Below are 14,978 nucleotides of genomic sequence, written 5' to 3'. Positions count from 1 at the left end.
GAAGGATGGTCTCAATAGGCCAACACACTTTTATTTCAATAAATCCTAAATTTTGACTGAGGATGGCGCTTCTGTGAGATCTTATTCTTCCGTAACTGATGTGTGTAAAGAAAGTGATGCCAGTGATGCCCGGCATTTTTTGCTTATGACCTTAGCTTGTCTACATGCGAGGCCTCATCACAGGCTTCCTGAGTTGAGAGAGTGGTTTCCCCTTTTAGGCCTGAAGAGGTAAAACTATGCAGAATTAAGAGGGGTGGTGGTGGTGGTGGGGGTGGGGGGTGGGGGGGTGGGGGGTAAAGGTTAAATAAAATGCAGAAACAACAAACAAATACAATATGTTCGGGGTTTTTTTTAATGTAATCCTATGAACCCTCAGATTAATGTCACAACCTCTGAGGGGTCCAGGCATCTACGATGGAAACCACTGCCCTAAACACATGTTCTGTGTTTAGTTACAGTGGTAGGGCATGATTTAATTGCATTTTGTAGTGATGTTAGTTTTTTTATTATTATTATTATTATTATTATTATTATTATCTCAAAATCCCATATTACTTCAGGGTTTAATAAAGCTGCACAACATTAAAAATGAAAAATTCAGGTTTCTGAGAAAAAAACCTCTGAGTTACTTTAGTTTTTGTGCACATCATGGGCTTTTAAATCAAAGGCCATATATAATCCTATCATTTAATTTAGCGCAAAATACCTGGGCATAAATACATAGTTAAATAAAAGCAGTGTTGTTGATATGACTGCACAGCCTGACAGCTGGTTGAAGAGCCCTTCCTTCAGCCATAAGGCAGAGACAGTTACCTCTCCACATCATGTCTGAATTCTGCTGCTGCTGTGGGTAAATCACACAAAATTCATCCCAGTTTAAACTGAAGTACTAATTGAAACTATAACTGGAATTTTGTCCTCAGCTACAGGCCTAATGGGTTGAACAAAAATAAAGGAATGCCTAACAATAGGTCATGGCGTGATACAGCAACAAGTTATATAAGTTACAGCCCCGAAAAATGAACATAGTTTGATCAGCAACTCTCTGATACGCTCTACAAACATTTAACATCAGCTTCACAAAGGATGTATTTGGGGCAAGGCTGTTGGATTGCATCTACACTGTACTTCTACTATAAAATGATGAATGGAGTGAGAGAGGAAAAGGAAAAAATGGTAAATAAAATTATCCCAAGCAAAGCTAAGACAGTGATGGAAAGCAGACATGCTGTCAGCTTAAAAGATATATTTAGAGGTAATAACTGAATGTGCTGCATTATTGACTATTTTTGGGATGTGACACAATGTAGGCTACTCCTAAAAATAATATAGTGACAATTTATTAGCGCAGATCATCTTTGGAAGTTCGGACAACAACTCTATTTCTCCCTCTCTCTCTGACACACACATACACGCACGCACACACACATACACACACTGACAAACATATCAACACACAGACACACACATATAATGCTACTTACACACGAACACGCACAGTTTGACATCCCAAGAGGAAACTCAAACTGTGCATCTGATGCAATAGTTAGTAACATCCCTACAGACTGCCAAAGCCTTTACCTCCAGGATTCATCTGCATTGGCCACATCACGCCAACAGAGAATAGTGCAAACTCCCAGCTGTAAATACAGGCAGCTAATCACCTGTAGCAAAGGGGAAATTCTGCCTTTCCTCAGTGTGGTGTTTATGCAAGTGTATTCTCATAAATGTATTCTTAACACTGTGAGAGGTCTGTCAATCAGGAGACTGACGACTGAATCACAACCTTGATTATTAAATGTCGTAAATAAACAACAGAAGGCAAAAGCCATGAAGTAGAAACTATAGAGATAACAGTGCCTTTGAGAACTTTCCGTATCAAGTCCATTTTTTTTTTCATTTTCCTGAAACTTCTCACTTCTGCTTTCGACAAGATCAGCCACGACCCTTTTAGAGCATGTGGTGAGGCTGTCGAATTCAGAAATAACCTCCATGGTCAGTGTACATGTGTGAGAGCAATTGTTCACATTGTGTACTTTTATAGCTGCATTCTTATCTACATCTCAACAGAACATGGGTTACACCTTTATCCCTTCCAACCCCCCCAACCTCTAACAGAACAATAAGGGCTCTGTATCATAAGTCACAGACCTTAAGTAAGTCAAGGTGTTTGTGGTCCAGCAGTCATAGCCCATATATGAACTGTACATATAGCGAACAGTTAATATAATCTATTAACTCAATACTGGAAAAATAACTTATCTTATTACACAGTTGTAATATACACATGAGGGTAAAGGTATAGGTGTTAGTTTAGGTGATTGTAAAATAAATCGATGCAGTAAAACAAAGTGCATCCCTAGTAAGCTGTGCATGTTTCCACGGCAACTAAAGTAAAGTTAATTCAAATCAGAGAATGTGAGGAGCTGCAGCCAGAATAAAAGGGTGTTCAACAATAATCAGGGGATAGCTAAGATGCTGCAAATTCTGCTGTAATTTACAACTGCCATGGTCTGAATTCTGCACTGGAACAATTTTAGACCTTTTGGACAAATAGTCACATTTGATTTTAGCTCCTATATGTTTTTATTATTATTATTATTATTATTATAAATATAATTATTATAATTATAATTATAATTATTATTTGTATTATTATTATTATTATTTTATTTTATGTAGTGCAGCTCAGGTCATCCTTACAGGATATGCACGAATCCTTAGGACATATTTTGGATAATGCAGGTTATTATACTATATATATATATATATATAATATATATATATATATATATAATAGCTACTGCTTTTAATTGGCTATATTGTTGCGTAACTCAAAAAAGCAACAAAAAAAAACCAATGCAATTAAATTCACGTTTTAATATAATGGTAGGAAATTTTTTAAGGTCCATTGTTCTGCCGCAGTGTTTTGTGTTTAGTCAGTGAGCTCTGCCTCTCGCAGGAGCACGTCAACGCATTGTTACTGAGGATCCAAGAGAAAAAGTCCATTGTTGTTGCGAACTTTTTAATCTGGGGATTTAAAGCACATCACATGCTCAGACGCAGCAGCGGGGCGCTCCACCATAACAGGCAAACTGCTGCAAAAATCCATGTTGGGGAGGAAACTATTCATCCTGGAAGGACAGAGGAAAACACTGAATACACACTGCAATGCTAGCGCACTTTTGGGGAGTTTAGGATCGCCGCCTGAGAGCTGTTTTTAAGGAGTCCGACCAGGATAGGAAAAGTTTTTATTCTCTGGAGAAACCTGACCGCTGGAGATTTGGGACAAAGATGACGCTCAAGTACAGCCAGCGGTCTCTAATTGTTCTGTCTTTACTGGGGATTTTATCCGCCATCATGTCTGTTTTATCGGTCATTTTGATTTTCCAGCTCCAGTCTCAACAGGCGTCGGTGAAGGAGTCTCCCCCTTCCACCTCCTCGGTCATACCCGCTCATGTCTGGGCCGTGTTGCTGCCGGTCTCCACGGTGCTCTCTGCTCTGTCCCTCACCCTCAATTTAAGCTCTGTGGTGGTGTGTCTCCTCCACAGCTATTTTTCAACAGAGGTGTGCAGAGGAGAGCAGGATACTGAGAGGTATTTAGGCAGCATGTTACCTTGCTCTTCTACCACCTGTTACTGCGGCAGCCATTGCAGCTGCTTCCCTCACTTGTATTATTCTGCTGTAGATCTAAACGGTACTAAAACATATAGTTCCGGTCAGTTCTGATAGGTTGGGTCACGTCTGAAGGCTTACACTCACCTGTGACCGCACTACACTTAATTACAATATTAATACGCACGGGAGATTCACTTCACTCAGGTAGGCGTTCCAAAAGAAGAAATAACACAGTTTCTCATTCATCAGCAAAAACACAAACAATGATAAAAAAAAGAGAAGACAATAAAGATAAAACGAAAACACACACACATACAAAAAACACTTTTGCTCAATTCAGTTCACTTTGGGGTTTTGCTACTTCATCCTTATTTGGGCTGGTATGACCAGTAGCCTACGGTGGCTAATGTTAGCAAACTTTGGATAGCGGTTGTTGTATAATGGGCATTAATTTCAGTCTGCTGACTTTAAGACTCTCCTTTACTTGTGCTACTGTTACACAACATTTTAGCATTTACCATTATATACACAAAAAGCTACATCATTTACATACTATTTAACTATCCTTTAGGTGCATTGAATATAAAATCCAATACAAAAGTGCTGCAATAAATACGACCATGGTGTCACTTTTTGGAACTATTTTTTTAAACTCAGCTTTATTTTTAAATTCTGTGTTATATTAGGTGATTTTATTTTTTATTTTTCTCCTTCATACATGTAATTGACATGAATATATATCTTTCAATATAAGGCAGAGCAAAACAACACTTCATCCTACAGGGGTTCTTATTTTCTGGTCACAGTCAGTGCACAAGACTGTTGCTTTAAGTGGAAATTGACATTTAATCTATTTAGTGTTTGTTTCTCCTTCTTTAAGTGTTCTCTGCAAACCACAACCTTATCCTGGATGATAAATTTAACTGTATTAAGTTTCATTATAAGAAAACATGGTTTCAGAAGCATAAAAGCCCTTATGTGTCAGAGTGCAGAGGCCCTCACTGCAATGTTGTTGGTCAACCCCCACCTCTCAACCCCAATGAATCCCATCGAAACAATGGCCTCCCTCTCATTATGCACCCAGCGCACGGCCTCTAGCTGGTCCTTTCCCACGTCGGTTTACAAATCCAACAGCATGCCCCAGGACCTCCCCACTGACAGAGGGGACATTCCAAGAAAATGTGAATAATAATGAGCTGCACAAAACATCTAGCATTTAAACTGACCAAAATAATCATCAATCAAATGTTTTAGGACCTACAGCTCAGATATATAAACTTATCAGGGAAGAAATAAAAAGGAAGTAGAGAAGTTTGATTGTATAACAAAGAAGGTGTAACAAAAGAAAACTGCCAAAACAGAAATGACAGAAATTGCATAAAATCATGGATTTATTTAAAAGCTAAAGTAGCAATGTTAAAGTGTAAACATATTCTGAGCCAAGACACTAAACATGTCATTTCTTTCAACAGAGCGGACTGGTTCCTTTTGGACAGCAGAGCTGTACGACATGTGGCTATTGGACTGTTCTGCCTGGGGGTTTCTGTCTACTTGGCAGGTAAGAAAATAAAAGTGAAAAATGTGATTCTCTTCTTTTTTTTAAGAGTCTGAATTCTCTGGAACATTTCACCCAATCTGGCATGAAGGTACATTTAAGAACTGAAACACGGGTTAGAGCTAGGCACCTGTTATTGCTTTCTAGCACACTTCTCTGTTTTCAATGTGTATGTGTACTAAGCTTTTATAATTTGCATGCTGGGTACTTTTCAGTCTAACAACAAACACAAAAAAACCCTGAAAACTAGTGTCCAAAACATGGGCACTGCAGTGGATTTTCAACAGCAGAGGCAAAAACAGCCCTGCTGCTTTCTTTCTGGTCCATCCAGCGAGTCCAAGAGAACAATGCATTCTTTGAGCAGCGTCCATGACTTAAGTGTTTTTAATGCTGAACCTGGCAGCGCTGTGGTGCTCTGTTCCACTGAGCGGCTTGTACTGTGGGGTCACTGGAGGCAGTCACTCCATTGTGATGAGGAGGTGTCGTCCTTATGACCCCACTTTAGCGGCAATCAAGAAGTAGCAGAGCAAGGGACTGTAGAAAACAACACCACCAGCTAAGGAAGTCGAGTCACATCCCAGAGCTGTGTTTTTCTCCCCCTTCCTTTAGCATGCCAGAGTCCATGGTCCTCTTCCTGCAGACAAACATAGACAACTCAGATGAGAACAATTGGCCTTTATATATAATTTCAACAAAATGAGACACATTTTTGTAATTCCTAACTTGTAAAAAGTGTCTGGTGAGAGCAGGAAGTAGGGATTTAAGTAGAAAATAACAACTTTCAGAATCTGCTTTGCACAGTTTAATGGCCCATTACAGATTAACATTGTTTGCTTAAAATAGAGGAAAGTATTTAGTATTTCTTCTGTGTGAGTAAATTCTGTTTTTCTCCTTCCTCTTTCTCTTACTTGGCAGCAATGTCCATCTTTATGCTCCTAATATTTGAGGTGGAGACAGGTATTGCCAGTGCTTGTGTCCTGTCTTCAGGGATCCTGATCCTGCTGGTTGTTGTAATTCACTCTCTGGTCAAAGCTTCTTATAGTGCTAAGCACTATCACAGTGACCACCTCGACACCCTCTACCAGAATGACCACCGAAGCAGCAACACGCCTTTATCTCGGCCCTGCGAGCTCAAAATTGGTGTGGACAAACCACGGATGCACCGCAGCCAGTCTCACCTCCAACATCAGATCTCCCCCTTCCCTCAATGTAGCAACCCGAGACAACGAGAACCATACCAGCAACCGCAGTACTCCCCTGCTGGAGGGTCACAGGGCCAGGCTAGTGATAAAGACGGCTACAGCAGCGGTGGCAGCTGTCCCAGAATGCACAGGACCCTGTCTACTGAATCTGGTCTACTGCAGGCCCAGGCTAAACCCTGGAATGGGGTCAACAACGAGATGAGGAGTGTCCTTGCACGCAAATCAGGGATCTCTGCAAAAGACTCTACTCTTGTGTGACATAAAGGAAGCTGAGCTTACGGTTTAAGACACTGAAGACTTCTATACACGTCAAAAGAGGACTGCTAACACAAGTGTCATCTCAAACAGGTGTAAAACTGTCCATTTGTATTATTCTACACTCAACATGTTTATCTTGACTGATTAGACAACATGGGACTGAGATTTAAAAACAAACCCAACTTTACACATTCATCAACTGATTTCTCCTGTTGGCATTATGGCATTTTTAGTTCAATGAAATATATATTGATATTTTGTATAATTTGTAGTGTTTTGTATCAATGAACTTGATTTAAATCTCATACACACCAATGTTGCCCAAATATCAATCTGGCAAATTTATAGCTTTCACTGTAATAATGTAAATACTTTATTTCGCTGTATATGGCAGCTTTTTGCCAAATATTTGTGCACAATGTGCAGAGTGTTTTGTTTTGTGTTGTTCAAAATTATTTCATATCAACTTTAAATTAATTCTAGAAAATATAATTCAATTTAAAAGTAGAATAATTTTGAACACTTAAATAAGACATTAAAACAATGTTTACAAAATAAATTGAAAGGTCATTTTACTGCACATTTCACTAATTTATAACTGGCTAACAAAACATTTTATGTCTTAATAGAGGCCTTAGAGTGTGGTTTTGTCATGTTGGGAGAAACTACTAACCTGGACACCTCTGTTCAGAGGTCATGAGGAAGTGGATGGGGCATGTGGAGCAGAGACAAGGGGACTAGGAGAATGGGTCACATCATGTAAGCTGCATGCAGGTGTCAGTGGGAAATAAAGAAACAACACAAAGAAACACAACAGAAAACATGACACTCCTATTCACTACAAAGAGTTCAGAACAGGATAAATATTTTGCAGGTACTGGGGGAATAAATTGCCAAAAAAAAAAACATATTAGCTGATGTGCAAAAATATTAATTGGTGCAAATTATAATAAATAATGGATAGAATAAAACAAACAGAAACAAATGTCATACATGAACAAAGGTATGATGTGGAGCAAAGAATGAATACAAACAGGATAAAAGTCGAGGCACTGAGCCACTGAAAATGTGAAAGTACAAGGACCCACAAGTGGATCTTTGACACTTTAGTCAGGGTGGGTGATATGCTCTATGATTATCTGGCTTTTTTAAATATTGACAGTAATTATGTCAATCACTATTGGTTTGGAAAGATAATTGCGCATGAAAACTAACTCCAAAGATGAGCTGATTTGGCAAAGTGAGAAAGGCTCTCATACTGACACTTTACTATACACACACAGGGATAAAGGCATTTTGTTTTTGTTTTTCAGAAATGTGTATTATTACATCATATATAATTGGGCCTTCAAATATGTCATACCTACAGGCACTGCATTTATATACAAGTTTCATAATCAAAAAAATGTAGATACATTAAAGTGTATATTTATAGGCTTATTCTTTCAGTTTTAAAGCTGTAAGCATGTGTCATACATGGAAGAGCTGAGTTAGCCGATAGCGGCACAGAACTAACTTTGCTGCTCAACAAATCAGTGTCCATTTAAATTTACACATTTTGTTGCTTTTTTAATCAGCAGCCGTATTTTCACATTTTTAAGGAAATAGGCGTGTCAGGTCCAACAAAGTCCAGTAAAGGACCAGAGAACAGTGATCCTTCTATCTTAACAGATGAATAATAACGCCTTTAACACAATAAATCAAAATCACTGATTAACTATGCTCTATGGCACCATATGCATATGTTAGTGTAATATCATTATAATTTTAAAACAATGTCATATTGCCCACCCCTACACGCTGGACACCACCATGTCTCAGTGAAGATGTTCACTGCTGCCGCCTACCTGCGTCCTTGAGAGCTGCTAATCTGTTCCTTCATGCTGATGGCTTGACGGAGCAGACTGTCAATATTTTTGAAATACATGCTGCTGTTCGTCATGCTCTTCACAGCACTGCAAAAACCAGCATACCAATGACAGTGTTAACAGTCATAGGATTGGGCCACTGTGATTTGGGAAAATATGTAGGTCTGTGCATTTTCTCACCTGCATGCATACTCCACAGTATAGATGGCTCCTTGACTCTGCTCCTCCCAGCTCTGCATATCTGTCTGTGTGGGAAGTGAGAAAAAACTCACTGATGAAGTGAATATTGTCGATTATCTCGTATCTCTCAGATACATGACATGGTGAGTGAACAGCTGGCTCTCATAGCCTGTTGGTCGTGGAAGAAATGGTATGGGGCTGTATAGCCACAGACCGCTCAGAGTACCAGTCATAATTTACTTATCAATATATATTTACATATATTTTGTGGGTTGTTATGCAAAAGTGAACACAAACAAACCTGCATTCTAAAGGTGAATGGTACCTAAATCATCAGCTATTACTTACAAAGTACCTCTTTAACTCACTGTACACACCAACCAACACAAAAACACGGAAACAAGGAAGTGAGAGAGTGAGAAAGTAATAGCAGCAAATGGACCCCTGTGACATTTTGACATGCCGCAGTAAGACAAGCACAGGTGTAAATAATCAAATTAATGGTGGATGAATTCCATTTACTTGCTTCAGTTTCAGGCTCCTGGTATTATTCATGCTGGCTCACTGTCATGGCTTACTGAGACAATTGAGGAGTACAGAGTCAGTGTTAATGTTATTATTAACACCTGCGCTTTCCTTCTGTGTCAAGTCAAAATGTCTGCTGTAAAAAAGGCCTCCAGAATAAAATACAGGCTTAAGTAGAAATGATTCATTAATTTAAGGACTTGTATCTTTACTATTGTCTTCCTCAGTTTTAACTGACGAATTTAAATGACTGCATTTTAACTGAACAGCTGAGACATAATGACGTTGTCATGTGAGGACAAAATTAAGAAGTGAGCTTTTAAGGGGACTCACACAATTATACTGTGAATACACCAAATCCCATTCCCCAACAAAATGTCGTCTGATCACATGCACTAGCTCGCGGTTTTTGTCTTCACCTTTTTATATAGTCCGTGGTCTACAACAGTACAACATAATCTGAATACCTTGTGCTGCACCAGTTCAGGCAGCGACCTCCTGACGTGTTCCTGCAGTCTGTAGAGAGCCACTGACGGCTCGTTAGCCAGTACGTACATGCTCTCCGTGAATTTGTCAGACACTGTAAAGTCAAAGAAGTACAGACAGAGAGGATACAGGAGCCGTGTTAGAAACAACGGAGGGAAACGTCCAAAACCAGTGGACACAGAAAAATGGCCGTAGGACAGCTTAATCACAATACTGGTGGCACAGCATTAGCTTAGCGGCAAAGGTGAGCTAACAGCTACTGGCTTAGCTGCTAGGTAACAATGAGGTAAGTGAAATGGTGATTTTATGTAGCTTGTATTTACCTCGTCTAACTTTCAGCTGCATCTCTTGGTCCTCCATAATGCGAGCTTGTTGTTACAATAGGAATTTGACAACAACACAGAGCAGCCGTTAGCGTGTTATGTCAGCTGGTTCCTGCTTCTTCCGTGTTTTTGTTGTCATGTGTCACACGACAATATTCCGGACAGAAATATTGATTATGAAAAAACAGTTCTTCCTTCAAAGAGTGCCAGACGCTGTGCTACGTTACACGGGGTGATTCCTCTGTTTTGTTAAAATAATTGATTCATTAAATAGTAAATCAGCTGAGCGATAAGTAATGTACCGTAGGCACACTTCGATGGCCAGTGATATCCGTCGCGTGAATTGAAATGATTTTTACTTTCAGTTTTCCCAAAAGGAAGTTAGCGCAAATTAGACTGTGAGGCTGGATGTGGTGAGTTTACAATGTAATTTGTTTTATAAACAAAATTTAGGCTACTTTTTCTTGATGGCAGCACCACAGTATTTAGTAGTTCGTGTCTTTTTTTATTGCAGTGATCATGGAGACCAGAGGTGATGATGAGGTTGCAGATGGCCAAAATATTCAGGCAACTAACGCTAACGCATGTCCCTACGAGTCCAGAGATGAGACGTCCAATGGTATTTGAGCCCTTTTTATTTTGTCTTTTAATATATGTTAGGCTTCATGTGTAACATGAAGTCATCTGATTTTTAAAATAATCAATTTAACATTTAATATCTTGCTTCCACTGACATGGCTGTGGTTCATCTGACTGGGCTGGTGTCTCCAGAGAACATGGATGTGGATGAAGAGGGTTTGTTCAAACACTCCACCACTCTGACCAACAAACAGCGTGGGAATGAGATTACAGTTCGCCCAGCAACATTAGACTGTAAGTACATGCAAAGCTGCTTTGATGGCAAAGGTTTAAGAAAGTTGTGTTAGACAAGCAATCATTGTATTTTCACTGGCTTGATCACATGAAGTTATGAAGATTTTATTTCCATTAGCTCTGTCTATCCACCAGCTGGCAGCTCAGGGCGAGGTTTCACAAGTGGCTGCACATCTGAGTAAAGGTGAGGGGTCTGGATCTCACTGCTATCAACCAAGCAGTAAAACACGATGCACATTTTCACCCGTACTAAATTGTATAAAATTCCTTCTGTCGGGCTGTGATCGGTTTTATTTTGCAGACAGTTCATTGCTCAGCAAACAGGATGAACGGGGCTTTACACCTCTAATGTGGGCAGCAGCGTTTGGAGAGAAAGCAATGGTGGATTTTCTCTTGGAAAAGGTTAGAAGTAAGCAACTGCTGCTGACCATAAAGACATGCACATGTCAGTAAGACTAAATGCACCATCTCACTAATGTTTATGGCATTTATATTTCAGGGTGCAGACCCCAAAACAATCGCAAGGGAGCGAGAGAGTGCCCTGACACTGGCCAGCTCTGGAGGTTATGTGGACATTGTCGAGTCTCTTCTCAGACATGGAGTAGACATTAACACTTACGACTGGGTACTTTTATGACTTTCTTTATGTCACACATCATCAGAAATCTGCAAAATTTACTAGTTATGGCAAGCCAACACACATTATTAAGATGGCTGACAAAGTCTATTAAACATTGAAATAGAATTACAATGTATGTGTTTGTTTTGCTCTTAATGAACACTTTTGTATTTTATTCTCAGAATGGTGGAACTCCTCTTCTTTATGCTGTACGAGGGAACCACATCAAATGTGTAGAGGCACTCTTAGGTACATTGCATGTCCATAAATTAATAAATTCTAGCAAATTCTGTTTAAATGCTTTTACTAATGGCCACGACTGTACTCTGTTTCAGCCAAAGGAGCAGACATGACCATCGAGTCTGATTCTGGGTACAGCCCAATGGCCTTAGCTGTTGCCCTTGGACACAAAAAGAGTATGTATTGTCTTATACCTGACAAATATGATTTCTTTTTATCTTACTGTAAATAATGTTTTGCTGTAGTGAATTAACAATTTCATGTATTTTGTTTCCTAGTTCAGAAAGTGTTGGAGGACCATATTCTGAAACTCTACAAGCCAACACCAACACCGACATGACACTAGTTAAAATAAATAAATGGAAGGGACAGCCTGATACAGATAATCTCAGATCTACATCCAGTTGTCATTTGTAGTCAGATGACTAAAATGCCTGTCATAATTACAAGTCATTGTAATAGATCAATACATATGCAGAGACATTTACACTGAGTAAACTGCATTTGTTAATTTATAAATTGTTTATTCCATATATGTGCATTCCCTTTTATGTAGCAGAATTATTTTTGGTGGGTTGGTGGACAGCAAGAAAAGACTGTAAACAAGTTTTAATAAAAATGTATTTTTATACTGTTTGTTCCACTTGAATGCCACTTCAACTCAAAGGCACAATATAGATATAGATTATAAGGGATTACAAGTGCTCTTATCATCACAACAAACCCATTTAAATCTGCAATTAAAACACTGATCCAGACTCCATGCCATGCCTCCTGTCCTTAGGTAATGAAGAGAGAATGCCAGAGAGATCCATGAAAATGTCCATACCAAAAAAGGCCACATTCACATCAGTTGAGGAGGTGGCAGTGCAGATGACATGCTTCCCAAGTGCCACCACACCATCCTGTGTCCTGTACTTTACTCAGGGGTCATTTCCTCTCTCACGAGAGGGTTAAAAAATGGTCATGAAGCGTTTTCCCCCAGGATGTCCAAGGAATAAACAATAATTCTCCCAAAAAAGTCGGCACTATTCTCAAATATTATTTTTACTTTGTCCACCGCAGGGGCCTCCTGTATGGGAAAGCTGTGGGTGTGGAGTTAAGAACAAGATAAGCATGGTAATAATGTAAAGCATGCCTAGGAAAATATTGTCAGTTACTTATTACGACCCATCTAGAACACCAACAGGAAGCACATAGTTCCTAGAGTGACAGGTGCAGCCTGAGCTGCTGTAATAACCCTTGTGTAGATTGGCAGACTGAGTTTTTGCTGTATTACAGCAACTGCACTGAGTATTAACATTAAGTGTTAACTATGTTTAAAAAAATCTATCATGGAATACTGAGATTTGTCTGATACAGTAGCTCTGTTCAAACTAAAGATTATTTATGGAACACATCATAGTCTGTAAATTATGAATAATGCATAATCAGGAGTTAAATGTAAATAGCAGCAGAAGAAGAAAATATACAGCAGCTTTTCAGATTTTGCCACCCCACTCAAATTAAAAGAAAAAAAAAATCTAGGTACCCAGGTAACCATTCTAATCTCTCCTCACAAATACTGCATAGTAAGAATGAAGGATATCTGAAGCGAGTTGTTGTCTTCTGGGTAAATATGGCTGATCACTGTAAAGTCTCCATCTTTAAGGCAACCTGCAGAGAGCACAAGTGGAAAATCATTTACCTTATCTTGTCATACCTGCAATAGAAAACAGTAAAAAAAAAAGAAAAAAAAAAAAGAAGAAGGCTGTTGATAGTCACATTAGGACACCATTTGTGATGAGGTTTACAGTTGGAAAATGTAATCTCTGGGTTTCACCTTCCAGTTTGCATGTTTTTGCAGAGAAGCCTCCCTGGAACTGGACCTTTAACTCTGATAGCGTGACAGACTGGGGGAACTCCAGAGACACCCACTGACATTCACCCTGCAAAAGATAAAATTTTCATAATGACTCATTGCGACACAAACAGTGTAACATCCAGGTGGCTGAGGGAAGTCTATGGGAACATTATCTTGAGTGTCTTTGTAATCAGGTTTTGCAAGTAGTGCACAGTTGATGTACTTGATTCCAATGCTATACACAAAAGAAATGGAAGAGCTTCTAACAGCTGCAAAAATAACACATACTGTAAATAGTGGTGAGAACAGAAAACCTTTTTTTTTCTTTATTAGGTTTAAATGGCACTCTAAAGGTGCAGTTTGAGTATTGTGTCATTTCCTGTTAGTATAAAACGATGACGTATCTTGATTAGTTAGTAGCTGCAAAAACAGAATACCATGACAATTAGTAACCAGTATAGACTGTACACAGAATAGTACTGTATGACACTGGGACACAGCTGTAGATTTACCTGGTCTGAATTCCAGCATGTCTCCTCATTGCAGTCAAACATGTACTTCTTTCCATACTGCTTCACGTCTCTGTTTAGCACTGAACTCACCCTGAAATGGTAGTATCAAAAAAGAATCCCAGTGGTCATTTTACAGGTCTGCTAGCTAGGAGGAGGTTAATTCAAAGCACAACATGCGACATTTACGACTGGTTTTGTAGTGAACTAATGGTAGACATAACCGTTAAGTCCGTAAGCTATTTGTTTTCATGATTTAATGACAGCTGCTGTGTACCTGCTCTGAGTTTCTCTGCAAATCACCGAGGAAGCCATGTCGATTTTTTAAAATTACACATTGCCGTCAAGCGACACTGCCACGAGGTGTGTGTTTCTTATTTACGACAGTGACGTCCATGGGCGGCTGTTCTTCTTCCCGCCACAAGATGGAAGCCATGTACCGTGAAAATGAAGGTAAAGGCTTTTCATCTTTATCTAAGGTCCCGAGGTTTCGAAATTAATAATTGAGATCTTAAAACTTCAAACCTACTTGTGTGTAATCTGTGTGCCGAGTAGTCTGGCTGGTAAGTGTGCTGCATTCTGCAGAGCTGTACGTGCCGCTCTCCATCTCCGTGTTTGCACCTTTAGGCCGCACTCATGTGTACAGGAGATTCAAAGGTCAGGGAGATAAGAATCGATTAGGAAGAGAGGACCACAGGGGCTACTGGGCCTCACTGAAAGCGAATCGATCAGCTAACCAATCGTAACATTCACATGAAACATACAGAATAAGAGGAAATACAGCCCAAGATGTTACATGTGTGTTAAGGGTAGAAATGCGCTGTACTGTGAATGTTTTTATTGATTCACAGCAGATTGGATCATCCTATAAAAGAAGCA

General features: G+C 39.3%; 4 protein-coding genes across 9 annotated transcripts; 2 read left to right on the top strand and 2 right to left on the bottom strand.

The window, feature by feature from the left end:
• Positions 1 to 3,023: 3,023 nt before the first annotated feature.
• Positions 3,024 to 7,068, top strand: tmem221 (transmembrane protein 221). The gene is made up of 3 exons (XM_022759232.1): positions 3,024 to 3,596; positions 5,091 to 5,176; positions 6,089 to 7,068. Exons 1-3 carry the CDS (start codon positions 3,295 to 3,297, stop codon positions 6,631 to 6,633), a joined length of 933 nt encoding a protein of 310 aa, XP_022614953.1. The 5' UTR covers positions 3,024 to 3,294; the 3' UTR covers positions 6,634 to 7,068.
• borcs8 (BLOC-1 related complex subunit 8) lies at positions 5,141 to 10,152 on the bottom strand. Of its 3 annotated transcripts, none has more exons than XM_022759241.1 (6): positions 10,016 to 10,152; positions 9,674 to 9,786; positions 8,682 to 8,746; positions 8,481 to 8,588; positions 7,307 to 7,370; positions 5,724 to 5,807 (listed from the first exon to the last, which is right to left on the bottom strand). In XM_022759241.1, the coding sequence occupies exons 1-5, from the start codon at positions 10,050 to 10,052 to the stop codon at positions 7,328 to 7,330; spliced, it is 366 nt and encodes a 121-aa protein (XP_022614962.1). In that variant the 5' UTR covers positions 10,053 to 10,152; the 3' UTR covers positions 5,724 to 5,807; positions 7,307 to 7,327. The 3 variants fall into 3 exon arrangements, with proteins under 3 accessions (XP_022614960.1, XP_022614962.1, XP_022614959.1); XM_022759238.1 differs by having other exon boundaries at positions 7,307 to 7,397; positions 10,016 to 10,149; XM_022759239.1 differs by lacking the exon at positions 7,307 to 7,370 and having other exon boundaries at positions 5,141 to 5,807.
• On the top strand, positions 9,795 to 12,113 carry rfxank (regulatory factor X associated ankyrin containing protein). Of its 4 annotated transcripts, none has more exons than XM_022759233.1 (10): positions 9,795 to 9,978; positions 10,381 to 10,428; positions 10,530 to 10,634; positions 10,748 to 10,888; positions 11,007 to 11,072; positions 11,190 to 11,290; positions 11,388 to 11,513; positions 11,690 to 11,756; positions 11,843 to 11,923; positions 12,026 to 12,113. In XM_022759233.1, the coding sequence occupies exons 3-10, from the start codon at positions 10,535 to 10,537 to the stop codon at positions 12,085 to 12,087; spliced, it is 744 nt and encodes a 247-aa protein (XP_022614954.1). In that variant the 5' UTR covers positions 9,795 to 9,978; positions 10,381 to 10,428; positions 10,530 to 10,534; the 3' UTR covers positions 12,088 to 12,113. The 4 variants fall into 4 exon arrangements, with proteins under 4 accessions (XP_022614954.1, XP_022614955.1, XP_022614957.1 ...); XM_022759234.1 differs by lacking the exon at positions 9,795 to 9,978 and adding an exon at positions 10,213 to 10,247; XM_022759236.1 differs by lacking the exon at positions 9,795 to 9,978 and having other exon boundaries at positions 10,226 to 10,428; positions 10,787 to 10,888.
• A 587-nt stretch (positions 12,114 to 12,700) lies between these two features.
• nr2c2ap (nuclear receptor 2C2 associated protein) lies at positions 12,701 to 14,452 on the bottom strand. The gene is made up of 5 exons (XM_022759237.1): positions 14,377 to 14,452; positions 14,103 to 14,193; positions 13,570 to 13,675; positions 13,336 to 13,403; positions 12,701 to 12,834 (listed from the first exon to the last, which is right to left on the bottom strand). Exons 1-5 carry the CDS (start codon positions 14,412 to 14,414, stop codon positions 12,712 to 12,714), a joined length of 426 nt encoding a protein of 141 aa, XP_022614958.1. The 5' UTR covers positions 14,415 to 14,452; the 3' UTR covers positions 12,701 to 12,711.
• Between the last annotated feature and the right edge of the window lie 526 nt (positions 14,453 to 14,978).

Source organism: Seriola dumerili, unplaced genomic scaffold, assembly GCF_002260705.1.
Source record: "Seriola dumerili isolate Sdu_G_001 unplaced genomic scaffold, Sdu_1.0 BDQW01000321.1, whole genome shotgun sequence".
Classification (NCBI taxonomy): Eukaryota; Metazoa; Chordata; class Actinopteri; order Carangiformes; family Carangidae; genus Seriola; species Seriola dumerili.
The sequence above is the reverse complement of the archived record's forward strand: the minus strand, read 5'-3'. Positions and strand labels throughout refer to the sequence as shown.